The following is a 27,388-nucleotide window of genomic DNA, read 5'->3' as shown; positions in this document are numbered from 1 at the left end:
GTGTTCAGTGACTCTGATGGATTGTTGAAAAAGTATTAGTTTTTCTCCCCTGTAAACCATGTGGAAAATTTGGCTTGGAAAGTCAGAATTAAAATCTTTATTATTGTTTCTTATTACATAGTTGGTGTATACCTATATGAAATGACCTATTCATGTGAAGAATAGAAGCTTTTAGCAGGCTTTCAGATTGTTACCATGAGTTTCATTTCTAGATTAAGTTTAGACCTGAAACTGCTGTTTCCTCTTTGGTTAGGCTTAATAGGAGTGAATTCCCATGAGTGAATTCAAGGAGCCTGATTTGGGTTCCTTCTTTTGTGACTCTGAACATTATTTCATTAGATAAAGCAGAACGGTGTCACTAATATTCACTAATGACACCTTTGTTCTCTAACGATTTTCATCTTATTCACAAGTGACTCTGTTTCTCCTTCTCCAAAGTATATGAGAGTGCCTTGAACAACATGGGTTTGGACTGCACGGGTCCGCTTGCACATGGATTTTTTAAAAATAGTAAAAACCACAGTACTACACGATCTGCAGTTGGTTGAATCTATGGGTACAGAACCATGGATACGGAGGTACTGTATCTATGGAGGGCCGACTGTAAGTTACACTCGGATTTTCAACTGCTCAGAGGGTCCAGACCCCTATCCGCCCATGTTGTTCTAGGATCAGCTGTATTGTGGTGTGTTGTTTAAAGGTTGCTTTACTTTCATTGAAAAGAACGAATTATGCAGAGTAAATTAGAAAATGAGAAATAACAGTTTAAGGAATTGAATACAATTTTCTATATTTAATTTAACTAAGTTTTGTTTTTAGTGTTTATCTAAGCTTTGATGCTTATTGAAGGTTATTTCCTGCCTCACTGCCAAAAAAAAAAAAATTGTGACTTTCTAAAAGAAAAATAAAATCTGGGCACTAGGTAGAGAAGTGTTCCTGAAGAGTCTATACAATTAATAAAGTTTGCCTCTTATTTGGCTCTGAGCTTCCTGTGGGCAGAGCAAGAAGAGGTGCCTCAGTTGTAATAAGATTAGCATTGTTCCTAAAATAAAACTATACCAGTTGCTTAGGAAAAGGAATTTTCTTCCTGACACTGAAGTCTGAGAGAAATTTCAGACTTACACATGCCTTTCTAAAGGAGACATTGGGTAGCACAGTGAGTAGCTCTCTCCAAGTAAATGTAATAGAGAGTTTTAAATAGCATAACTCTTAGTCACAATTGGGTAAAAATGATTCTTTAAAGAACAGTACTGTCCAACAGAAATAGAATGCAGCAATACAGATAGTTTAAAATTTTCTAGTGGTCATATTAAAAAAGTAAAAGAAATGGGGGAAATCAATTATTTAAATATATTTTCACTTAGTATATCCAAAATATTATCATCTTAACATGTAACTAGTATAAAATTATTAATAGTATTTTACATTTTTTCATACCAAGTCTTTGTAATCTACTTATAAAACATTTCAATTCAGATGTTAAATTTTCATTGGAAATACCGTCTGTATTTAGATTTCATAAAATCTACATTTCAAAAGTAAATTCACACACCCACATTCCAGACATAAAGTTTTCCTATAACTGAATCTCACATCAGATTTTAAATTTAAATTAATTTCAAGTCTTCAATAGCCACATATGGCCAGCAGCTACCTTATTGAACAGTGCAGCTGTAGGATACCTACAGCAGAAAAATCTTACCCAGGGGTACACATCAGCGTCACCTGGGACCTTCAACATGTGCTCTCAGAAATGAGTCAGTAGGTTTGGGATGGTTCTTGGTGTATGTATTTTGGAAAAGTTTCCCGGATACATTCAGATTTATACTTAAGAATTACTGATCCAGAAGAGAAAATAAGTTGCATATACTTAAAGTAACGTAACCATGAGTTTACAACTAGGCTTTCAGTTAAGAGTAGCAAAAGGGCCACAGTGAAGGTATTCTGCATTCCCAGCCTGAAAATTCTGAGATTGAAGTTTGAATTGGCTAATTGTTGTGCTGATTTGAATGGGAGGGTTTATGTGGGGAATAAAGTAAAGGGGGTGGAGAATGGTGAGTGACTGTCAGTAAATGACTGGAGAGAATTGTGGGCATCAGGACATGGTCCCTGTGGCTCCTTTGGAACAGTTCTTGAGGAACACAGGAATTCAGTTAGGCCCTTTAAGAACTGATAAGATTTAGAAGGGAGAGCATTCCAAGGACAGGCACATTAGTACAGTTTCAACCTATACTGGAGAAGAAACTTGGAAAGGAGATGCAAAGCCAGAGTAAAGGAGGAAATGCTACACTTGCCTATTTGAAAGAAGGTAGGAATGCTTTTTGCTGGGGGGAAAAAAGAAAAGAAACTTAAAAAAATAGTAAATAATAAATGACTTTATCAACAAAGACGCTTAACTATCTTAAATCTGGAGAAGGGCAGTCTGGTTTAGCAGTTGGTGGTACCGTCGAGCAGCCAGGGTTTCCCATTATTGGAGATGGGCTTTTCATCCTGTGCTTGTTGTCCTGTGGCTTCAGGATCGCACGTGGCTCCAGATGTCACAACCAGTTCAAAAGGCAGGAAGGGCAGAGGGCAAGCGTGGTGCGGAGGGCATGGCAGGGACAGCCCAGCTACCACTTTCCTTCAGCACTTTCTTCTTTTCAGCAAAGGGTTTCATTTCCTAGGAGCCCCCATCAGTCTTCCTTGTACCTCCTTGTTCACAACTAGATCACATGCCACTCCTCGTTGCAGTGGAATTTGCTATAGTTCTGATGTCTTCTTGTATTAAACATTGCTTCTTTTAAAAATACTCTTACTGAGGAAGGAATGAAATGAACATATCATGTACCTGCTAGCATCGTGTTTAGCTATTATGGCTTAAAACAAGTGAGGGGTTTACATGCCTCCTCCAGCAAGGAATCTGGAAGGTGGCCTTTTAGGGCTAATACAGTGGCCTGAGACTGCCCTCAAGGAACCAGGCTCCTCCTGTCACTGCACTCTACTCTCCTTAGCCTGTGGATTTCCTTCCCGTGGTCTAAAGATTACTGTAATTCCAAACATCACATTATGTTCCAGGTGGTGAAAAGGTGGAAGGACAAAAGGCTTTTCCTGAGCAGCACTTTATTTGAGAAAGAGCCCTTCCTCCCCAGGTACTTTAACCTGTACCCCATTAACCTGAAGTTGTCAAGGGCCCATGCGTACATGGGTGCTGGAGATTTGAGTATCTCTTTCAGGCCTTTATTGTAGAGGCTGGAAATTCATAACTGTTAACGGTGAGCAAAAAAACACAACACCAGCATAGTAGCCAGCCTTTCAAACAGAGTAGCTTTGCGTCCCTGTGTGTCCTGTGTGCAGCTGGTTTTTCCTACAGAGTGCTAGTTCTTCATCATAGTTTGTATTATAAACAATATTGGTTCAAATAAGGTAAATCATGTTCTTTAATTGAATTTCAAATATCTAATTCCTATGGAGAAAACTCACTTTTGTAGGAAAAATGGCTGTGTTTTCACTCAGTGGGATATAAGAAGTCATTAAATATTTACAAAGGTTGTGCACAGAATAGACTGCACGCCACTGAAACTGTTCTAGGTCATTAGTGATCTCTAGGTTACAAATCCAGAAGACGCTTCTCTGTCTTCATCTTACTCGACCTCTCAGCAGAACTTAAAGTAGTATAGCATCTGGTCTTCCTTTAAACACTTTCTTTTGGTTCCCATGACCCCACACAGAGCTGTCTTGCTCTCTCATCAGCCCCTCCCTCTCAGTTTCTTTGCCAGCTCTGATCTGCCTTCTGAATGTTAGCCTTCTTCAGGGCTTGGGCTGGGCTCTCTTCTTATCTTATTAGCTACTTTATCCTACAACAGCCAAGGTGATCTGCAGTGGAATTTGGATCATGTGCCTCCCTGTTTAAAACTTTTAAATGGTTTCACAGTACATTCTGAGCACTACTCAGACTCCTCCCGGCCTGTGTGGGATCTGGCCCGTGTGCCCTTCAGCCTCATCTGTACCAGCCTTCCTCGGCTGCTAGGCTGCCCTTAGCATTCGTGTTCTCTTTCCTGAAATGGGCAGGTTTTTCCTTTTCTTCCTTGAAGTCTTCATAAACGCTGTTCCCACTGCCTGGAGTGTCCTACTGCCTATTCTTTGTGTTTCTGGCTGCTAGTTTAGGTCTCAGTGTAAGTATCATCTCCTCAGAGAGCCCTTCAATGAAACCTTCCTAAAGCTCCCTGTTCTAGAGCCTTGTTTCCTTTATAGCACTTTCTTACAGGTATCTTTTGTTTGTTTGCTTGTTTACATACCCAGTGTGTCCATAGTAGGTGCTATTTTTTTTTTTTTTTGGCTGAATGCATGATTAATACCATGGAGAGATTCTTAACATTATCTTGAGGAAAAGAAAAAATTTATATTCTATTGAGCGTGATCATACTGTGTAAAAAAAATGTTAATAGTCTTTAGATGGTGGGAATCTATTTTTTTTTAATAGCAAAAGAAAAAAACTCTTCTAACTTGCAGTTTTACATCTAGATATAACTTTCGAGATCATTGAATACAATCAGTACCTCCCTAATCAGAGAACATTGATAATAATATGCTAGTTTACATTTTTACAAAAAGATGTAGAGTTTACAAAATACATTCACATACTGTCTCATTTGAGCTTCAGAATAGATTGTGAGTAGTTAGGGTATTCTCTGTATGTAAGCCCTGATCTAGCCACCAGGCCTGTGACCTTGGGTAAGTCATCTGCAGAATGAGAAAATGAGGGTGGTGTGAATATCCAGTAACTTAATATATATCAAAACATTTTTCAGACTCTGCAGTATGAAACAGATGTTGATAGTAGTGATGTTACAACTAAGAAACTTAGCTCCCAGAACAGTCAAGTAATATGTCTGGGATGTCACAGCTATTAAGTGCTAGGTCTGATAACCAAACCCAGGCTGTACAGTGAACTGGAAAAACCTTCCACTTAACTTTGGCAAGATATTTAACCTCAGTTAAGCCTCAGTCTGCTCATCTGGAAAATAAAGATAATATCTGCTTTATATAATTATAGTTAGCACACTTTCTGACACATGGTAAGTAGTCAGTAAATCCTATTGTTATCACCACCAACAGTAATATCAAGCATGTCAAAAATTACTAGAATGGTAGTTTGATAAGTCTTACAGGTTTTCTAATTCTTTGCTGAATTCCCTCATTTGAGAAGTAATTCACATATATGTTGTATAATAGCTGTGCTGCAGCATAGTAAGACCACTTAGAAGTGGTTTGTTTTCCACGTTATTTTCTAATTGTACGTGCTTCAGGCTACCTTATTCAGATTTAAATTATGAAAATAATAATGGTTTAAAGACTGAAACATCTGTAGAGTGATTGCAGACATTCAGAGGACCCTGAGTCTTTGGAATAAGGATTGTTAGCAAGCATGTGGAATGCAGCTCCTGCTTAGGGTTACCTCTTCAGTGGTTGCTATGGCTTGTTACAGACAGCATCGTGATCCTGGTAGTCATGGTATTTTCCTCTTCCTCTCTAATGGCCCCCTAATGATTTTATTGACGCACTTTAGGGAGAATGATTAGCTGGTTCCGTACTTGTACCATGCCTTCATTAAGGATATTTAATAATGCTGCCACAAATACCCACTCTGTAAAAAACTGGCCAATGGTGAGAGGAAGTAGAAGGAGTACAGACACAGAAGGAATTGAAGTTCTTGTGTTTCCTGTCCTTAAGGAGTTTATAGTCTAAATAGGAGTTACATGTTTAATTGATGCTCAAAGGATTAATAGGCCTAAATGTATGGCAAACCTCATATATAAGGCAGGAAATAATTGAGCAAGGTTAGGAAAAGGACAAATTAAGGATAGCCATTTTATTTGATTGAAGCGAATTATTCCTTATATATAAACATGAGACTAACAGCACTTTAAGGTCTTAGAATTTAGAGTAAATGTTCATACTTACTTTATCTGATCTTTGCAGTAACCATTACAGGTAAAGTAACAGTCATCAAAGTGCCTCCCAGATGCATGTAGGTAATGTATGTAATGTGAATTAAATAACAGATTTGAAAACATATTGGGAATGTCAGGAGGGAATTAGGAGAGTAGTAGTCTCCAGCACTATCCTGGCCTAACGTAAATGTGTTAGGAGACCTTAAAGAAGATGAGGGGTATTCACCAGAGAACCATATGTTGATGAAAACGTCCTGTGGAGACATTACCCTCCTTTAATTCTAAGATTCTGTCTGTACTCCTCAAACATATTTTACTCACCAACTAAGCTTGTGTTGACTGTATTACATCTCATTCACAAAATAACAAAGCATCTAGCATATACTTTTCCTCTTTCCTTTCCTTTTTTGTGACCTGAAGAAATGTACAGTTTTGTTGGGGAGACAAAAACAAAGACAAACCAACAGAACACGGGTGCACAGAACACACAGGTGCACAGAACACAGAATATGGGGAATAAGAAAAATACATTAAGATTTTTTTTCTTTAGAGCCTATTTGATTAGGTTGTGTTTTCGTAAGGTATTTCTACTAATAAATATGTAAGTGATTAATGTATAAGTACATGAACTGCTTATTCCATGGCACTGTAATTGAAATGTCAGTTGTTAAAGAAAAGAGACACTTACATGTTCTCTTTACGTGGCAGGGACTTCCTGCCCTCAAGTTTTTTCCTAAAATTTTCCTGTCATTTCCTTAAATCTAGAATAGGAAACCCTTGGGGAACAGCAGCTGAATTTAGAACAGTACCTAATTAAAAAGCTGAAGGAATCTGCAAATAATACCTTTTAGGAGAATGGCCTTACCAGTTGTGATCAGAATTCAGACCAAGTCATGAAAAAGATCCAAGGTTATATCCTTATTAGTTTATCACCTAAAAGAACTGTGGCTCCAAAAGGTAGAAAATATAGGGAATACATACAAACCAAGTTCAGGGTTCTTATATATTTACATGGGTCACATATCTTAAAATTCAGATAAATGCTACATCTAATCAGTATTGTAGCCACCCGAGTAGAGTTATAGATTTCTTTGAGTAAACAGAAAAATTAAGCATATATACATTAATAGTAAACCTGAATCTAAGGGTCAGAGTCGTCCCACCCAAGGTAGAGGCACCATTCGTATTGAACGGATCGTTGATTATTTTGAGTTTTTTTCATTTTTTATTATAATTGTTGACTGCAAAGGCAGATGATTTGTATGTATATGTTTGACAGCTTTCTGGCAGGTAACGGTCAGTGTCTCGTTTGGAGGCCAGTAAGACATCCTTTAGGTTGGAGGCAGGCTGCTGAGGGACCTATCTCCTTCTCTAAGTTCTGGCGTCACTGATGCAGCAGCTATCATGCAGGTTCAGCGGGCAGTTGTGGTTGCAGGCAAGGGTCTGTGCCTGGGCCTCTCTGATCTTGAAGAAATCTTTAACAGCTGAGATGGTAGCCCTAAAAGTTTCATGGGAAAGTTATCCCAAAATTGTTTGTGACGGTATAATTTTTTTATTAGACAAATGTCTTTTACTTCCTGGAAGATTTTGAATTAAGTTTAAAAAGAATACACAAATAAGCAATCTCTCCATATTTGGCAGTTTGTGTAGTTTTCATAGTTAAGAGAATTAGACGTCTTTGAATAATAAGACTGCCTTATAATTATAATTTAAAAAACTTTTCATCATAGAAAGTTTCAGACATTCATAGAAGTGGAAAATATAGTCTAAAGGACTCCTATGTACCTATTACCATGCTTCAACAATTAAAAACATGTATACCATTCTTATTATACCTATTCACCACTATCCTCCCCCAACAAGTTGTTTTTAATAGAGTATTTTAAAACAAATCCCAGGTTTTTGGTCATTTTTCCTTAAATTCTTAAGTATGAATCTCTAACAGATAAGAATCTATATAATCATGACTTCATTAGCACAGTAATTCCTTAATAACATTTACTCTGCAGTCCATATTGAGATCTCCCTTATTTTACTTAAGAGTTGGTTTGTTCAAATTAAGATCTAAAAGGGTTTGCACGTTGCATATGATTATGTCATTTGAGTATCTTTTATTCTCTTAGTTCCCTCCCTCTTTAACCCCCTTTCTCTCTCTCTTCCTATGCCATTGACTTGTTGGAAGAGCTGGACATATGTCTTGTACAATGTACTGCATTTTGGGTTTGGTTTAAGTTTTGCTTTTTCATAGTGTTATTTTATTTCTTCCTCTATTCCTCAGTTTTCCTGTAAACTGGTATTGAAGTCTAGAGACTCAATTAGATTCAGGTTCAATGTAATTCCAATTCTTAAAAATTGAGAAATAATTCACATACCATAATATTCACCCTTTTAAAAAGTGTACAGTTCAGTGGATTTTTTGGAATGTTCACAGAGTTGTGTAAACATCTTTTTAAGGTATCTTTAAACAGAAACACATATAAAATCAGGTTATGTATTCATTGGTTGATGAAATTGTTACCAGAGGCTCACAACCTAACCCTAATAGCAGTGGCTCAGTATCCTCTTACTCAGTGTTCATGAAACTGTGTAGAACAGAACTACTGCGTATAATGAGAACCATACCTAGGACTGGAATTGCTGGATCATAGGACAGCTCTGTGTTTAAGGTTTTGAGGACCTGCCAAACTGTTTTCCAGAGCGGCTGTACCATTTTACATTCCCCTCAGCAATATTTGAGGATTCCAGTTTCACCACACCTTTGCCAGCACTCATTGTCTATTGTTTTGCTTATAACCATCCTAGTGGGTTTGAAATGATATCTTATTGTGGCTTTGATTTTGATTTCTCTGATGGCTGACTAAATGATGCTGAAGTCAATGTACTTACAATGTAAAATATGTAATTGATATGATTTTTTTTGCTTGTGATTTCTAAGATAAACACTTATAAGTATTTACATTACTGTGACATTGACAGGAATTTAAGGTTCATGTTTTTATAAGTTTATTAGTTTTATAGAAATTATTAAGTAATTGGGAAGATTTGCTATCAGGTAGTTGAAATATGTAAAAAGGAAAAAAATCTATCGAATTTATAATTGCAGTTTAAAATTTAAGAAGTTAATCAAAAGTCAAGTGATACATTTTGACAGATTTGTAAATTGAATAAAAATTAAAGGTAATTTTAGAAGCTAGAACTAACTTGGAGACCCTGTCTCTTCATTTCTTTCTCTCTAGTTTGAGTCATCGCTGAGCTCTCTCTCCATCCTCCAGCCCTTCGCCCCTGCCCCTGCCTTCTTGTCTTCACAGAACAGCTAGTCCAAAACTAGTCCTGTATGCGCACCAGTGAATCTTTTGGATTTGAACCTCTGTTAGTAGTTCCTTTGAATCTTTGTTTCCTGGGGTGAGGAGATGGTGCTCCAAGATTGGTGTGGCCAAGAGCAGTGGAGGGGGAAATTGACAGAAAATGAACAGATGACGCTATCAAGCCCCCAGTAAATACAACATAGAAGACAACATTAAGAACAGGAATCAAAGTTATTCAATTTAGTGTATTTCTGGAGTGGTTAGTAGAAGTCATCGTAATTGTTCCTCCGTTTAACTTCCTGATAGAGATTATTTATTGATTTGTTTTTACTTTTATTTTTAAAAAGCTGGACAACTCAGATTTGTTTATTTAGGAAGCGTACATTTTCAGCCAGGGGCCAGGGGCTCTGACCACGAACACTTATCCTGAAGTAAATTCTACGTGCACATATGTGAATAATTCATTAAATAATAGTGACTGAGTGAAGTAATGAAACCAGCCTCAGAAGAATCTTTTAAAGTGTCAGATGAGTCATTTGAAGTAAAAAACCATGATGTACTTTTAAAACTTTGGATGCTCTGCAGGCTGAACTAACTAAAACTTGTCAATAATTATAGGAAATTTAGCCTAGTGGCTGAAAGTGCAGGCCCTGGAACCAGGGTTGGATTGAAACCCAGCTCTGGTACTTCTTAACCAGGTTTGGGTAGGTTATTTAGTCTCTGCTTAGTTTCCTCCTCTGTAGACACGGGCGTAGTAATAGTAACTTTCCCATAGGGTTGGTGTGAGGATCAAATGAGTCAACATAGGAAAAACACCTAAAAGATGACCTGGCACACAGTAAGAGTTATGGGTGTTTGCGATTACTAATAATGTTACTGCTTTTCACTGCATATTAGGTGTATTTTAGTCATATTATTACAACAGATTAAATAGACTTAGGAATTCGCTGGGAAACTAACTGCCGTAAATAGCCTTTTTTCTATAGAGATGTAATCCAGGTTTCGAACAGTGGATTTACACGTGAAGCCTTGGGACATCAAAGCTATAAATGAGAGGTGGTTAGGATCCAGATGACTTAGTATTTGCTAGATTAAAGTCACTACCAGGAGAGTTGTTCCTCGAAGGCATGAGGTCCTATGCACATAAAAATTTATGTATATGTGATCAAAACCACTAATTCCATTCATGAGTGAGTAGCCTGAATACTTGAATGTGAAATGAGTGTTTGCGGTCTTATCATTTAGGAGTGCCAAGAAAGACTGTTTGGGCTCCAGGAGGTAATAATCATAACAGTAACTTTGGGTAGAATTCTGCCTTTGTTATTTGTAGTCCTGATGCATTTAGTTCTTCCCCACAACTGCTGCAAGAAAGCATAATCAAATGCATAGCATTGTGGAATTACTTTTTAAGAAAACGGGAAAAATAATTTTTTTATATTCCCTAAGAAAGCAATTTTTATGCCCTATTAGTACTTTCTAAAACGGAAGATAGAGTAAGGACAGTATGTTAGGGATTGGTAATTGTTCAAACATTAACGTCATGAATCTTCTGAAAATAAGCTCTAATATAAGAAATCAAAGTGATAGGAACACTGTTATTAAGTTCTTACAATGAGAGATCGAGAGACTCATTAAATATCTTTCCCAGACTTTTGTATCTATTTTATGGTGTTCGTTACTCTGAGCTATTGTTGATATATGTTAGAAACTTCTGAAATTCCTCACTTATTCTTGTGGATTTTGTTTAATAGACATGAGCGTAGGCTATTTTATTGATTTAAAAAATAGAGCATTGCTCAGCGTATAGCATATAGTCCAAGTCAGAAGATAGTCATACTTAACTGACCTGCACCAATTTATTTGGATTTCTAACTATCTTCTGTTTTTTTATACCTTAGACAATTTTTCTTTAACTCTGAACCTAAGTTTCTAAATTTGCAGAAAGCATAAGTGATATTTTCTAGCTCAGTGCCAGGGGTTCTTTAGTTCTTGAATTGTTTCTCTGGCAAAGATGCATTCTACTCTTTTCATGTCCATGTTTCTAGACAATTGTCTAATCTGCTCATAACAGTCTTTCCTCTTTATAAATATTCCTTCTTTTGCTCTGTTAGTCATTTACTTTTTCCCAGGAGTTCATCTGCCCTTTTCCTTAACTATTTCTTTGTAAAATTTTTCCTTTTAATTTGTACTTTACTACTGTGTAGTTTTCTTCTTTATTTCCCCTCTTTGAAACCATCTGCTGCCACTGCATTTGCTCTCTGTATTGTAATGCTAAATGTTTTGATGCTGCTGGATTTATATTTATATTCAGTAACAACTTTTATGAACATACAGTTCTTGTGTTTTTTTAAATGACTAGCACGATGCCTTCACCCCCAATGATGAACACTTAGTGATTACGTTAATTAATAACGTTCTTAGCTTAGATGGTATACCCTGCATAGATGCAGAATTTTGTGCTATATTTTCCTGATAATTGTACTTAATACTATATGCGGATGTTGATGCATTTACATGTCTGCCTCTTTCATTTCCTGCTTGTTTTGTAGAGTTCTGCTGCTAAATAATTTTGTCACACTAAACCTACGTAAAATCATTTATTATGGTTTTAAAATTTAATAAATAATAATGAATAAAACAATTATATTCAAGGAAGAATTCATGAGTATTCCAGAGACATTAATTTATAAATGAGAACCTCAATGTTAAGAGCACATGAGGTTGTGGCTATCTGGGGCACCACTGAGTGACAGTATCACTAGGCACAGGTTGATGCAAATTGTCTGTGTGAGCTGAATAGGCCTGTGAAGCACAGGCAGCCTGGAACAATCGTCGTCTTCATGGCCAGACAGAATGTATTCTTCTTAAACAGGAGAGTTTGCTATCACTTTTGAATAATGAGTTGACTACAAACATACTGTAAAGAATAGGATGATTTTTTAAAATGTCTTTTTCTTTCTTCCCTCTTCAGGGTAACTGTTTTTTATTATCACTATGGGCTGTTTCAGGGCACGTAGTCCATGATAGTTGTGTGTGGAAAACAGTGAGTCTGTCGTCACCTAACTGTGTATAATAGTAAAAACATTAGGATACATATTTTTCTTGGTAGTTGTTGGTAGATCCACTTCCTGGTTATACTTGAAGTATCCTGTTACGTTACATTATTGAAATATTTTGGGAATGTTGGCTGTAGTCTGGCATATTCTGGTACATTATTCACTCATCTTCCAGTGTATTAAATACGTAGTATTTTTCAGGCACGGTGACTGAGGTTAACTATATGAATTAATTTAAAATGCAATTTTCGTCTTTAGAGCTAAAAGTAGGATTTAATTGGGAAACAAAACCCAGCCAAAGGCTCATCTCCAAAATTGTTTGGTCGCACACACATAAGCAACTGTGCTTGTGTATGTTAAGTTAGCAACTTATGAGAGAAGAGAACTATGAAGTTTTAAGATTGATTTTGCCACCCTCAAGGACCATGATTTAATTGGAGAGTTAAGACACGACATAAACTGTATCTTCCTACAATAAATGATATATGTAGGATGACCTTGTTATTTATTGTCTAGATTGAGATATTTCTGCGAGTAAAAGGGGGCACTGTGCATCATAATAGCGAGACAACAATTATACAACAGCGATCACAATTCTTCTAGGCAAATGTGGACACATAGGGCCACCCCAGTATACGCCCATGATTGGGTAGAAACTCTGAGGTAGGAATGAGCAGTGTAGGCTGAAGTTGTCACATAGGCTTCAAAGGAGACGTTAGAACTGAAAGAGAGGAATCAGGAAGTCATTCTTGTGATTCTCGCCAGGATAGGATTCATAATGAATATATCAATTTGGCTGGAGTAGAAATTTGCCGAGGGAAATAGTATTACAGTCAGCCCTCCATATCTGTGGGTTCCGCATCCGTGGGTACAGAGACCCTAAGCCTACTTACTACTATGCCATTTTGTGTAAGGGAGATGGGTATCCGCCACGGCCCTGGAACCCCAATCCGGTGGATACCGAGGGACAGCTGTGGTTGGATTGGACTGAGAAGTTTCGACTGTGACTATGTGATCTTGAGAAGTTACTTCACCTCCGTGTCCCCATTTACCATCTATAAGATGGACACAGTAGTACCTGTCTCACAGGGTTTTACGTCCACGAGCTGCATACTTTCATGCAGAGTACTGTGTAGCACGTTCCAGTGATAAGTAAATGTTAGCTACCTGTAGCACACTGACAATTTTAATTGTCAAAAGTGTTTGGAAATGTGCAGGGTGGGTTGGGGGTGAGAGAGGCAGCAGAGAGAACCTGAAAGGATTTAGTAACAGAGAGGGGAGAGGAGAAAACAGGGCAGAGTAAATGATGACTCTGAGCTTTCAAGCCTGAGTGACTGGGAGACCGGGAGAGCTGAGCAGAAATAAATAAGTTGGGAGGGAAACCTGTTGTTTAGGAAGGGATAAGTTCAAATTTAAACATATGATTTTGAGGGGACAGCAGGCTCTCTAATTAGAAATGGTCGCCGACAGTTGGAGAAGTGAAAGTGGTCCTCCATAGAGAATGGGGGTGTCCCAAGCAGGGGCAGCTGAGGCCTCGGGTGTGGATGAGGATGTCTCCTGGATAGGGTGTTGGAAAGAAAAGATTGATGAGGGAACATTGGAAAGCCCGTATTTGGAGTAAGTGCAAGAGGAAAGAGAACAACTAAAAAGAGGTTCAAAGGAACAGGAAAAGTATTCTCCAAAGTATGTTTTACTGAACACTAGATCTGTGGGATGGTAACAGCTAATATGGGAAAGAAGATTGGTTCTGTGGTTAAAAACTACAACTGTGTGAAAGTTAAATGAATTTGTTCATTGCAGGAATTCTCTGGGTTTTTAATATGTTAGCATACATGGCAAATCTCCAAGAGGGGAATATATGAAGTAATGTTTTACAGATTTATCCGATCACTTGAACCCTTTTCTCCCCCAGAATACTTAATGGATGCTAGTGTTCCAGAAAACACATTTTGGGAATTATAGAAGCCTAACAAGGAAAGATTTTCAAGAAGGAAGGAGTTAAACTGTGCCAAATGTTGCAGAAAGACTAAGGAACATGAGAAATGAGAGGAAGCTATCTATACTTGATGTTTTTTATTAGATGGCCCTCGGTGACCTTCACGAGTACAGTTCACTAGTGTGACTTCAACAGGCACTGGTTTATAGGGAATTAAAGATAAGAGTTAGTGATGTGACGAGGAAATCAAGGCAGTGGGTTTACATCATTACATCTCTGTTAATTCAAATATGAAGTGTGACGGATAGGAATAACTTGGTCATTAGTGAATGTTTATATATCCTATGCATTTTTATTATGCATAATAAAATGGTTATATTTCTAAATAACATGCCCTTTTTGTTTAATGTTAATCATATATTAGAGCTGGAAGGGACTTTAACAGTCATCTGGGACAATCCCTCAGAAAACTATTAAGTTTTTCTTTCTTAGGGCAAAGGCACCCATTAAAATTATTTTCTTTTCTAGCCACAGCCAGACCATCAAGTCTAAACCATTTTCCTCATGTTTTTTAAAAAGTGGGAGGGACTTCCCTGGTGGCACAGTGGTTAAGAATCTGCCTGCCGATGCAGGGGACACGGGTTCGAGCCCTGGTCCGGGAAGATCCCACATACCATGGAGCAACTAAGCCTGTGCGCCACAACTGCTGAGCCTGCGCTCTAGAGCCCGCGAGCCACAACTGTTGAGCCCACGAGCCACAATTACTGAACCCCGTGCACCTAGAGCCCATGCTCTGCGACAAGAGAAGCCACCGCAGTGAGAAGCCCACGCACCACAATGAAGAGTAGCCCCTGCTCGCTGCAACTAGAGAAAGTCCACATGCAGCAACGAAGACCCAATACAACCAAAAATTAATTTTTAAAAAAAGTATATGGGAAAGATAAGACTTATCAATTGTGTGTTTTTAATGGGTCCATCTTATGTGAATTTTACTCTAATATTAAAGACCATTTTGGATATGTACTGTCCTTTCATTTGACAGTGATGCAAATATTTAATTCACAGTTACGCTGTAAAGAGGAAAGTCATTTTGACATCCTCTAACAGCAGGTGTAGATAATTTTAATTAAAACTGTTTCAGCATTTTTTTGTGATAAAATATGCCATAGAACTGATGTCTGATTTTCTGTTCCATGCAAATCAGGCTCTGCATCAACACAGCACGCCCGACAAATTTGAAAATCCGTACTGAGCGAGGTAGGCTGGAGTGGTCACACAAACTACTCCTGTGTGCCATTCAAGGAAACAAACTTGAATTTCAGTGACCTTCTTGCCTTAGCCTCACTGTCTGTGGAGGTGGGTGAATGCTCGAGAGCAAACTCAGAGTACTGGAGAGCTACTGGTCATCTTTGTATCTTGTACAGCATCTAGCCTAGTTGCTTGTTTAACAGACATTTGTGTGTTCAGTCTCTGGGAATATCAGCTGAAAGTAGAAGTCTTGAATACTCTGATATAGACCCCTGTTCCCCTTGGAAATTCACAAATTCATTTTGGCACATGAAAGATTCTGAGAAGTTTTGCAGTGAGGAAACTTTGAATTTTGTTTTATAAATTTTGTGTGTGTGTTTAGATTGTAGTAAAATACATATAATATTTACCATCTTAACCATTTTTAAATGTGCAGTTCAGAGGTATTAAAGGCATTCGTAGTGTTCTGCAACCATCACCACCATCCATCTCCAGAACTCTTTTCGTCTTGAAAAACTGAAACTCTTTACTCATTAAACAGTAACTCCACATTCCTCCTTCCCCAAGCTCCTGGCAGATACCTTGTTTGAATTTTTTAACCTGGCACTTCCAGACTTATTTTACGGTAAATGAAAACTCTTTTTCTCTTGACATTTACTTATATTCTCTAGAAGTTCCATCATTCAGAGAAATGCAGGATTAGTTTTCAGCTAGTATGTAGCAGATAAGGAGTATTTTTGCCTCAAAAGTTGCCTGACTCCGAAGAGAAAAGCAAGCCCTTCTGGAGTGCCTATCTGAGTAAGACATAAGTCCAATATTTTGAAAGCTCTAGAGGAGACTGGGAGGGTGGTTTAGGGAGGCATTGAAGTTATGCTGGAGCAAACCCTGACCTAGGGGAGAGGCTTGTGTTCCTGTTCTGCTTTGCCACTAACTAGCTAGTCTTCCAGGGCCTTTTGCCTTGTCTGTTTCCTGTCTAAGAGCTGGATGAATCCTGAGACTCCCTGCAATCTTAAAAGTTGAATGATTGAGGAATACTGTAAAAGGCATGGGATTTATAGTACTGAGAATTTGATAATAGCTTAGAAGTAGGAGGAAGAGCATCTGGGAATTGACACCCACAGGAACCTCAAATGTAACCTGACACACACCTCAAATAATGGCAAAGCCAAGACAAGTGTAAGAAGTATAGATGTCTGAAAGATTCATGCTGTGTCATACCTGGATTTATCGGAGTAGCTAGGTGATTAGAGAGAAGAGACAGTGCTATATAGTAGGTGCCAAAATACAATGTATGTAAGGAAAAGTTCTAGTACTTAGTTGGTATTCAATAAATATTAGTTTCTTCTCTCATGATTTTAGGCTGTTAGCCAAAAAACTTAACACCATTGTATTTCCACTAAGGAGAGATGGGCAGAGAAAAAAACTGTCACCTTCCTGAAATACATGAAAATATATATTATGAATATAGAAAAAGTTTTCTCCCTTCCCCAGTGTCCTTTATTGCTTTGCTTTTGCCATTTCCCTTTCTCCTGTCTGTAATTTAATATATTAAGTGCTTGGTTGACAGAAACAATTGTACTGAACTGTTGTTCTTATTAAAGTGAGTTATAAGACCTAAAAATCCTCAAAACAAGGGTTTCCCTGTATACAAACCCAGTGTCCCAAAGAGAGTGCTTTACTTTCATTCAGAGTTGCTGTTTAGTTGATAGTATGTATAGGAAATCAGACTGCTACTATTTCATATTGAAATCTTGTTAAAGCAGCTAGTTTGTATCCTATTTAGGGGCAAGTTTTAAAGGATATCCTATAGTCAGGTTTTAAAGTGATGCAAAATCATAATTTAATTCCATTACTAACATGTTTTCTAAGTTTATAGGATTTAGAACTTGAAGGAAAAATTATAATATTAAGAATAATTTTCAAGGATTCTCAAGAAAATGTTATCCAGTTTTCTCATGGAATTTTAATTTTATCCAAGTTTCCCAAACTTATTTTAAAGTAAATGTACATTATAAAGTATCTAAAGAAAGAGCACCATGTGGTTAGTGTTACATGACGTACTAAACTGATGATGGTTATGATGACGATGGTAATAGGTGACTTGTGATAAGATGTGCCAGGCACTAAATGCTGCACAAATTTTAAGCTACATTGTTTGATTTTAAATTGTACTTATAAGAACTCAACATTTTCTTTGTTTCTTCACTGATGAAAAAAAAAGTCAATCTATATAGAAAGCAAGTAGGCTAATTCACTATTATTATCAATTCATTTTTATTGTCCAGCAGCTTCTTATTCATGTTCAGTGGTCAAAAAATAATGAATATAAACAGTTGATGGGTTCATGTAATTCAAAAAGCATTAAGTGTTGCTTTGGGATGTAGTTCTCCTACGTTTTTAAATGAGTCAAATGTTCTGGAAATTAACATTCCACGTAACATGAGATGTTGTAAAAGTTTTACTTGGGGCTTAAGCTAGAGAACTCTCTGACCTCCCCTTTACCTATTTTTCAGGGTAGGTAAGTGTTTCTACAATTAAAAATAAGGAATCCCACTGAGTTTTTACCTCTAAAGATTTCATATTTCATGTATATTAGACTCTACATCATTTTAAGTGTTGAAAGGAAGATAGAAACAGATCCCATAGTTTTAATCCATTTAGCAAGTCTCAGTGTACCTGAGTTTATGACTACATAATACAAGTAAATTCCGAGACAAGAATTCAGGTGTATTTTCTTAGAAGTTAAAATCTGTTTTCATGAATGCCTTATATTAACTTCTTCACAAATAGGACTGCTCCTTCATTCCAGTAGAAAGTAGGAATGCTGTCTTGGCTTCTTCAGTTCTATTTTGAAATTCTTCTCCTGCTCTTCTTTCAAAAATTTAGTTTTATCGTTTCATCCAGGATGGTTAGGCTCGGGAGAATTTTTTATGCCATCCCCTCTCAAACATATAAGCCCAGAGCGTGTGTGGACTGGGGTAGGGAGCATGGGGCACCGAGCGCTCTGACCAGAAGGAACAACCTGGGTAAAGGCCTTGAGGCAGGGAAGAACTGGGCGATTTTGAGGAACTGAAAGAAGGTACCTGTCATTGGGGCATAGTGGGGGCAAGTGTGATCTAGATGACAGAGAATAATCATGGAGACCATGGTGAGGAATTCGCCAGGACCACCTGGTTTGCTTGAGCACAATGGCAGACAGCAGGTTCTGGGTTGTTAGTGCACTGGGTTCAGCTCTCAGCTTCCCACTTACTAAGGTCTCTGCACTGCTTCCCACCGCTCTGAAATGTGGGTAGGAACACCTGCATCAGAGCCTGGCTAGACTAGTGCTAACTAGGTGCCTGTGTAGTAAGCCACACAAAAGATGGCAAGCTGGTAGCATTTTTACTTCTTTACCCTACCCTGGAATCTCCAGCTCACAGGTTCTCCTTTCTGTTCTCTTTTATGTTCATTCAGCAAATATTTGTTGAGCATTTTGTAGCCACGCCTGTCCTCCATAATTATGTTTGTATGTCTCATAGCTTCAAGGGTATGAAATCCTCCAGGGATTTCATATTAAATGTTTTGTAATCCAGGCACCAAACATAGTGTCTGTTTCAGAAAACGTTTGAATAAAACAACTAAAAGAAAGTTTGTGAAATATATAATTATCATATTTAAGCACTGCAGTTACTTGAATAATTTGTTTTAAATCAGTCCTGTGTAGAAACATGAACACATTCCTCCTTCATTCCATTTTTCTTTAACATACAGTTAACAAAAATTCAAAATATGCCATTTATAAAAATCCGTAACTCTAGAAAAGAAATGCTTATTTGTTTTCAACTTCATACCTTGTCTTAAGTCAATGGTCGGTTTATATTTTTTCCTCTAGATCAAGTAGCTATTTTAATACAAGATTATGTTTTAAAAAGCGCTTTTCATCTTCAAATGAAAATAAGAAAAATAAGTAGAGACAAACATAATACCATATCAATTTTTAGCAAGTTGAGCGCTTGTTTTTACATCTTTTTATTTCAAGGTAATTATGGATTCACATGCAACTGTAAGAAATAGTACAGAAAAATCCAATACACCCTTCACCTACTTTTCCCTAATGGTAGTATCTTATAACTAGTACAGTAGCTCAACAGGAAATTGACGCTAATAAAATCCACAGACTTTATTCGGATTTCTCCAGTTTTGCATGCACTCATTCATGTCTGTGTCTTCGTTCTGTGCAGTTGTATCACACGTGCAGATTCATGTGCCACTTACACAGCAGCACACATTGCAGTTCCACCCCCGGGATCCCTGTGCTTCCTTTACAAACACAGCCACTGCCTTCCCTTCTTCCTAAAACCTGGCCACCACTCGTCTCTTCTCCATCTCTACCGTAGTCATTTCAAGAACATTGTATCAGTGGAATCATACTACGGTATGTAGCCTTTTGGATTGACTTTTTTTTTTTTTAACTGGGTATAATCCTCTTGAGATAAATTGAGAGCTTTTAAAAAGTGATTTTCAAAGAAAGTCTAACATCTTTCCCACTGGCCACTTATTCATCCTTTAGCAAAAAAGGCAGGAATGAGCACTGCAAAGGCAAAGGTGCTTCCCTAGGAAGTGGAGTAGCGTGCCCCAGGACTCAGTTTACTCCTCAGAGACTCTCAGGGAAGTCAGGAGTTCCTTTTTTGATCAACATGTTGATCTTTTTGTAGAAAACAGTCACATTTTCATATTTCTTTTACAGGGCATGGTCCATCTCCTATTGCCCGTTTATATTCCAGTTAGTCCCATCTTCCATGCCCCCTCTTTCCTTCCTCTAAATTTTTCCATCCTGACCAGTTGAAAACAAATTGTTGAGTGAATTAAGCTCTAGATGAGATTTCTCCAAATTGATATAATGTAACAAATAGGAATGGCAATCAGTTTGACCGAAAACTTTTTTTTTTAACTTGAAATTACATGCATGGAAGAGCTTCTGTTGTTTCCATTGGCCTTACGGGAAATTATCATGGTAGTTCTACCACACTAATAGTCTTGTTTTGATTTGTTTTGCCTCAAAAGTAATTATAAAATATATAATTCATTTGGATGACCTAAGTGCCATCCCTTGGGGATTTCATTACATAATAGGAGCTCCGTCTCATACCAAGTCATTGAGTCCTAATTAACAGTTTTGTTTTTAGATAAGTATGTATATCAGTATATCACATTTTAAGCTGTAAATAAGAGTGTTGTAATCCGTCGATGTGTTGAGAATCCCACTACCTCATGAGCAGAGGTTCTTTTAAGGTATTTTATAGATTGATTTGGCTTCAAAGAAGTAAAAAGGTCTTTCATTAATGAGTATTTAAATAATTAATACATAATCTTCTAAAAGAAAATTCCTACAAAGAAATTTGTAGGAATTGCTCTACATTTACTGAGGGGAGCTATAATTGACATTACTTATCTGAATAAGCCTGAGAGATTCTAACTATAATATAAGAACAATTAACTGCTGACCAACTGTGTAGCTAGATGTTTGTCTGGGTGATTGCTTTCAGGATTTCTTCTAAAGGAAATGATGGGAATTCAGTGTTTTCCTCCCTTGGTGTTACAGTCTTAAGATACACTTGACTGCATACTGAGGCAGATGGAGTCATGCTTCTAGTCTAGGGACAAGGCTGTCACATAGATGTAAGCATAGGAACAAGTCCAGACTCATCTGTTAATCTAACGTATCAATAAACCCAGTCTTTACCTTCATTTGAAAACTAGGCACAGTATACATGTTAATATGGTAGCTCAAGATTAACTTCACTTTTCAGAGCGCCTTACTAAATAATAGCATTTATATAAATTGTGGCATATTGCTGACACTAAAGATCCAGACCCTGACAAATTAAACACTGAGGTTTCTACACAGTGAAATACCCACATGTCCGTGTCACTACCACAAAATTACTATCCATTCTCATTCTACTTACTACACTTGTCATTTAATAAAATGCCCAGAATGTGGAAGCCTGGATTTTGATCTTGGTGCTGACCTATCTAGTCTACATCTCTACTTGAGTCTTCAAACTGAAGAAACTGAAACATTAGTGAGTCAACAAATACTGGTTGAACACCTACTATGTGCCAGGCACTGTTCCAGGCAGTGGAAGTGTTTCAGGCAATGTGTTAACTTTACTCAGCCACTTAATTTTGTGGGTTTATTGCTGTTAGTTTTAATTTTGGACTTAAGCTTCTTTCCAAATGCAGTCTTTAACTGCTACTGTCAGTTATAGATAGTTTAACGGTAAGATTTGATAAATTCTTAGGTTGATGTACTTTTAGACTTATTCTTGCAGTTGTCATGTTCTCCCCTTTCCCCACCCAAAGGGGTGATTAGTTTCCCTCTAAGTAGGTTTTAAAGTCTTACTCTGCTTTCTGTTCTCATTTTGTAGCCCAAAGCCACTTTCAAACTTTACCACGAATTATAAACTTAAATGTTTTCTGGGGCCAGCCAGGTATAAGTGTATGAAGCAGACCAGTGTGCGTATATTGAGATTAGTAGGGTATGTGTCAAACTGAAAAGTTCACGCCCACCTGTAAACATTTTAAAAAATATTTTTTAACCTGTGTCAAACACATCTACAGGCCAAAAGTTTTCAACATTCTGAACATCTAGATAAACATAAATTTGTTAGACCGTTGACTTTTAAATATGAAAGTGAAATATCAGTTTATTAGTGACAGTGATTATATCAGTTTTAAAATAGGAAATGCCAAGAACTTTGCAGCATGAATGCACTTAGTGTTATGTATTTATGGGGTGGAGGTATGTGGATTATTTTGTTTTTGTTTAATATATTGTGGATGTCTTGCCATGTCAAATCATACAGATCTATATCTTATGTCATTTAATGACTGTGGGAAATTTCCATAGTAAGGATGTGCTATCATTTACTTTTCCATTTCCATATTGATGGATATTAGGGAAAATCTAAAGTATGCATTAGTGTAAACTTTACAGAAGATAAGGATTAGGTCCTCCTTCCCTCTTTTCTTTGCTATTTTTAAATATAATTTGAAGAAAAGCTCAATAGAAATGAACGTTAAACTTAAAAGTTGATTCCAGGAAATAGTAGGTTCATATCACTTACATAACTCTTAGCCTGAATTTAATTATATTTCTTTCTGGTTAAGCAGACACATGTGGCTGAACCATTATGAAGGGCATAATTTCTTGGGCATTAATAACTGAAGGGCTGTTACACAGTAGTTTGAAGCTATTAAAAGATTCCATATAAGTTCAGAGCAAATATATATTTACCAATATTCACACGTAAAGAGACAGCCTTGAATAGTGATATATGTGTGAGAACTAAAATTCACATTGTATTGTGTAGATGTTAGGTTTCTTGCTTTGGGAATCACTCATTACTTGTTATAGGAGATGAATAAGGTGGTGCTTTCTTACAATAAAATCATGTTTGCAAACTATTACTTGAATTTTGTTCTAATGGAACTTAGAGTTTCTGAATCAAATTACTTCTTTATAGCAGTGTGATTTCATCAGATCTCTTCCTGTATTAAGTTCTTTGGTCTAAGTTCATTTTAATTAGAAAAAGGCAGCAAAAATTCATATTGGACATATCGAAAGGGCTTTTCACCTGAAATGTAGATTTCTTTTTCTTTTATCTTTTAAAATACTTTAAAAATTGAGATATAGTGTACATACAGTTAGAATACAGTTTCTAATATAGAACCCAGTTCTATTCCATCTACTATGGAATCTAGTTGCATTCCATTGAATGCAGAATTGTTTGTGTATAGCATTTTTTTTTTTTTTTTTTGCGGTACGCGGGCCTCTCACTGTTGTGGCCTCTCCCGTTGCGGAGCACAGGATCCGGACGCGCAGGCTCAGCGGCCATGGCTCACGGGCCTAGCCGCTCTGCGGCATGTGGGATCTTCCCAGACTGGGGCACGAACCCGTGTCCTCTGCATCAGCAGGCAGACTCTCAACCACCGCGCCACCAGGGAAGCCCATGTATAGCATTTTTCTAGAGGAGATATTTTATAACATTCAGTACATTTTCAAAGTGGTGAGGCACTGGGAGTGGCAATGGCCACTGTTGTGGCAGATGGTAAATCAGTGACCTGGTATCCTGGTGTTGCTGCAGTAGGCACCAGTGTTTTCACTGTAGGCTTTGTCACCTTAAAGATTTTCTGGGGTTTTTTTTCTAAGAAAAAAAAAATGTTAGTAACTGAGGAGGAGAGCTTGGGTAACCTAGGACCTGGCGCAATTCAAACTGGTACAATGACATTCTCTGTTCTCTCTATATAAAGAAGCTAGGCTAGTCCCAGCGCTGAGCTCAGGACTGGAAGTTTTAGGAAGGTGTTATTTGGTCTCTTAACAGACGCCTGGAGGTATAGAAAACCGCACTTGTATTTCTGTAACTTATAGGGGAAATTAATGAATATCGTGGTTTTAAATAATATCATTAATTATGGATAAAGACGAAAGTGAAAAAGTGAACTTTTTGGAAAATACATTGACTTGAACTTGTAAATCCAGTGGATCTCAAAATTTGTAGCTCTCTCGTCCAGATTAGGTTTTCCGGTGAGGGTGAATCTGTGTTCTTTGTCACACATGGCGCCTCCTCCCCTTCCCACAGAAATGAGCGATCATGTAATTGGGATTAAAGTAATTACAATTATTGACTCCTCTATTAACTCTAATAAAGTTCTTTAAAATTATAGTTGCTGGTTCATTTGTTTAGGTTTGAAAATTTTTTATAGGATAAACAGTTGTATATAATTCTTGTCTCTTTCTTTTTCCTAAGAAGCAGATTAGCAAGTAACTATTTTTCCTGTTTAGTGATGTGATCTGCAGGGTAACCACTTCTATTAGCTTTTCAATGGAAAATGTGTATTTTATAGTTATAATGATAACCTGTAAAAGTCCAATTCTGAGCATTGCTGGAATAGTTAAGTTTAAAACTATAACGAATTTTGATTTTCCTTTGTTCGTTTATTATGGTAAATTACCACCCCCACATATATATATTAAATAATGGAAATAAAATCATGTCTCAAATTCCCATTCTTTAAAAAGAATCTTTTTATAATTTAATAAAAACCAGAAAATGGCATTAGTAATAACTGAGAATGTTATTGAAATGAAAAGATTATTTTATTTTAAAAATTTCAAGATTTATATTAAAAGAATCATTGTCTTCTTTCAGATAAACTTGCGCCTCATCTTGGTAAGCGGGAAAACAAAAGAGTTCCTGTTTTCTCCTAATGATTCTGCTTCTGACATTGCAAAGCATGTGTATGACAATTGGCCAATGGGTGAGTGGTATTTTTCTCTTGGGAATGAATAATATTAATTCTTCATGCCCTACCTTGTTTCACAAACATTTTGAAAAAGTTGTAAGTAAATAAAAGAGAACAAACAAATGATTGAGGGTAAGGCTTAAAGTTAAGGGGGTTGCTGCATCCTTCCTGGGTTTTGCTTTTCAGCTCCCTCACTGCAGAATGATAACGGAGCCAGTGCATCAAGTCCCTGGTTGGCTTTAGGGCTGTTTTAATGTATTGATAAAAGAAAATTATTTTTTTTAAAGAATACACAAGGTAGCTAACACACACACACATACACACTTTCATATCAGTAACCCTATTAATACCAAAACACACATAAAAGGAAAGAAAAACTGTCTTTAACAAATTATAATACGTTTTCTTTGGTCTATTCTATACATAGCCTATTTAAAATTGAGCTTGACACAAAGTTAATTTCTAATTCATGTCACTTCCTGTGTTCTCTGAACTACTACAAGGTCAAGGAGGTATAAAATCCATTTATACGTTGCATTTTCAAGCCAGTATCTATGACAAACAGAATTTGGGCGCGGGGGCGGGGTGTGTGTATGTCTTATTCCTTCCTCTGATTCTTTTCTATGTAATAAGACTGGCTTGCCATCCTCAAGTGAGTCTTTAGCTTATGTTCTTCCTTTAAACTTAACCCAAGTCATCTTGACCCTTTTAATGGCATGTACCATAATGATATGACTGTTTCAGCTGATTTCACTTAATTTTACTACCAAAGCAGCTTGGACTTTTAAATCACAAGACTTGTTTTAACAAAGAACACAGTGTGTACAAAATGAATCAATTAGGTCAGTGTTTCTCAACCTAAAAAATATATATGGAACTCCTTACAGGAAGAAAATTCTTGTAGATTCCCTAGTGCTGACTTATTTTTGTTATAATGTTTATTTTTAAGGATAGAGACATATAACTCAATTAACTCTTTATCCTTATTAACTTGTATACAACCATAAAACTAAAACAGATCTACAAAGAAAATGCAAATATAACTCTAAAACCGGTAATGTTCAAATTAACAACTTCAGTGTGCCACATGATATATTTTGCTAAAACTAACTCACTGCTTGCACCATGAATATGGTACTGTTGAGTGTGGCATGCCTCTGCTACTACTTGCTGTATGAGAACCCAGTTATCTGCAGATTCACCACAAAACCTTCATTCACACAGTGTACCAAATTGTCATTCAGCCTTCACTTAACAAGAATGCATCGTTTATGTATTAAGTCAACCTCTGTTCTTTTCTTGTTAACCTCTTGACAAAGAAGTACTGCTTGGCACCAGTACAATCATAAACTTAAATGCATACATGGGCACTAAAATCCCAAGGCTGTACTTGGTTGTAAGGTAATTATTTGAATTATCTAGATAATCTCTTGCAGATTATCATTAGAATGAAAACAGAATCTAGAACTTATTGAAGAGGACTTTGAGACCCTAAGAACCTGTCTTTGTGGATTCATAGACCTGAGTTTAAGAAATACTCTGCTTTAGACAAACACTTTCAAATGACTGGATCTTTCTTCTCACTGATAACCAAGGAACACGTCAACACTAGCTCCTAAATGAGGAAGAGACTGAAGCTAGAGGTCATAGATAAGAAGGAATTTCAGAAGAGCTGAAGTAAACTAAACTTGCGTTCTTAGAATACTGGATTTTCTTCATAGCCGGACAGGGTAGATAAGTAAGAGTATGGAAAGCGTTTTTAAATACCTGTGTGGTGGTGATGTTGTACTCAGTGTAAAGATGCCTTTTGTGACTTTTGTGGGGTGGAGGGTGAAGATAGGCTTTTGACATCTGTGGGCGTGTTGTAGAAAAGGGCACTACAACCCTGGCTGCAAGGGTTACGCCATAACTTGAGGTAAAGGAAATAGTTTCACCTTCGTGATTGTTTGACTTAGACATTAAAAGTAGTTTCAATTCCTTAAAGTATCCTGATTAATGGTAAACAAAGGTGAGATTCACGTGCAGGTCTGTAACATAGTTTCCCAAACCATCTACTAGTGTTGGAAATTGTATCAATTCTACGTTACTTATTTTCATAGAAAAGGTTTTTGAACCCAATCTTTTCCTCAGTTTGCCAGTTCTACTCAGCAGTTTTAGACACTGCAGGGAATAAAAATAAATAATTTTTATTTTATATAAAACATTAAAAAATCTAGGTCTGCTTTGTATCACAAAATGCACTAAAGGTCAGCAAATGTAGATATTTATTGGTGCTAATAATAAAAGTGTAGTGAATATTAAATCAGTAGAAGGAAGTACTTTGTGCAATATATTTTTGGAAGGAGTTGGTTTCCTTTGGTATATTCTTGTGCAGCTTAGTGGAATATTGTTAATAGATGGAATAGTCAGGCACATAGTGTTATTGGGTCAGAGTTCCAAAAAATAACCCACTGATATATGTTGCTAGTTGCTGAAATTCCTCCTGTAAGCATTATTCTTCTACAGGTCTTTTTAAATTTCAGATCCTCTGAGAAGGAAAGGAAGATAGCATATTAAACCACAGAAGCACATGAGAATCAAGACACTCTGTGTAGGACAAAGAAATATGTGGCGTCAAGTTTCTGC

At 37.0% G+C, this 27,388-nt stretch overlaps 1 protein-coding gene and 1 long non-coding RNA gene across 6 annotated transcripts in view; one reads left to right on the top strand and one right to left on the bottom strand.

Annotated features, from left to right (window-relative positions):
- The window catches only part of LOC132508606 (uncharacterized), a 161,344-nt gene that overhangs the window by 55,129 nt on the left and 78,827 nt on the right, over positions 1 to 27,388 (bottom strand). The window contains exon 5 of one of the 5 annotated variants that reach the window (XR_009536697.1): positions 27,215 to 27,290. The exons of 1 other annotated variant lie outside the window; for it this stretch is intronic. This is a non-coding gene — a long non-coding RNA (uncharacterized LOC132508606). Of the gene's footprint in view, positions 1 to 6,979; positions 7,429 to 12,611; positions 13,013 to 24,678; positions 25,009 to 27,214; positions 27,291 to 27,388 lie in introns of those variants that run through there. 3 more of the 5 variants (XR_009536699.1, XR_009536702.1, XR_009536701.1) reach the window with 3 other exon arrangements.
- UBL3 (ubiquitin like 3) overlaps positions 1 to 27,388 on the top strand; it is a 70,462-nt gene that overhangs the window by 32,576 nt on the left and 10,498 nt on the right. The window contains exon 2 of the mRNA XM_060128900.1: positions 24,670 to 24,778. Coding sequence (XP_059984883.1) covers positions 24,670 to 24,778 — 109 coding nt within the window. The remainder of the gene's footprint in view (positions 1 to 24,669; positions 24,779 to 27,388) is intronic.

The sequence above is a fragment of the Lagenorhynchus albirostris genome, chromosome 18 (assembly GCF_949774975.1).
Source record: "Lagenorhynchus albirostris chromosome 18, mLagAlb1.1, whole genome shotgun sequence".
Lineage (NCBI taxonomy): Eukaryota > Metazoa > Chordata > Mammalia > Artiodactyla > Delphinidae > Lagenorhynchus > Lagenorhynchus albirostris.
The sequence above is the reverse complement of the archived record's forward strand: the minus strand, read 5'-3'. Positions and strand labels throughout refer to the sequence as shown.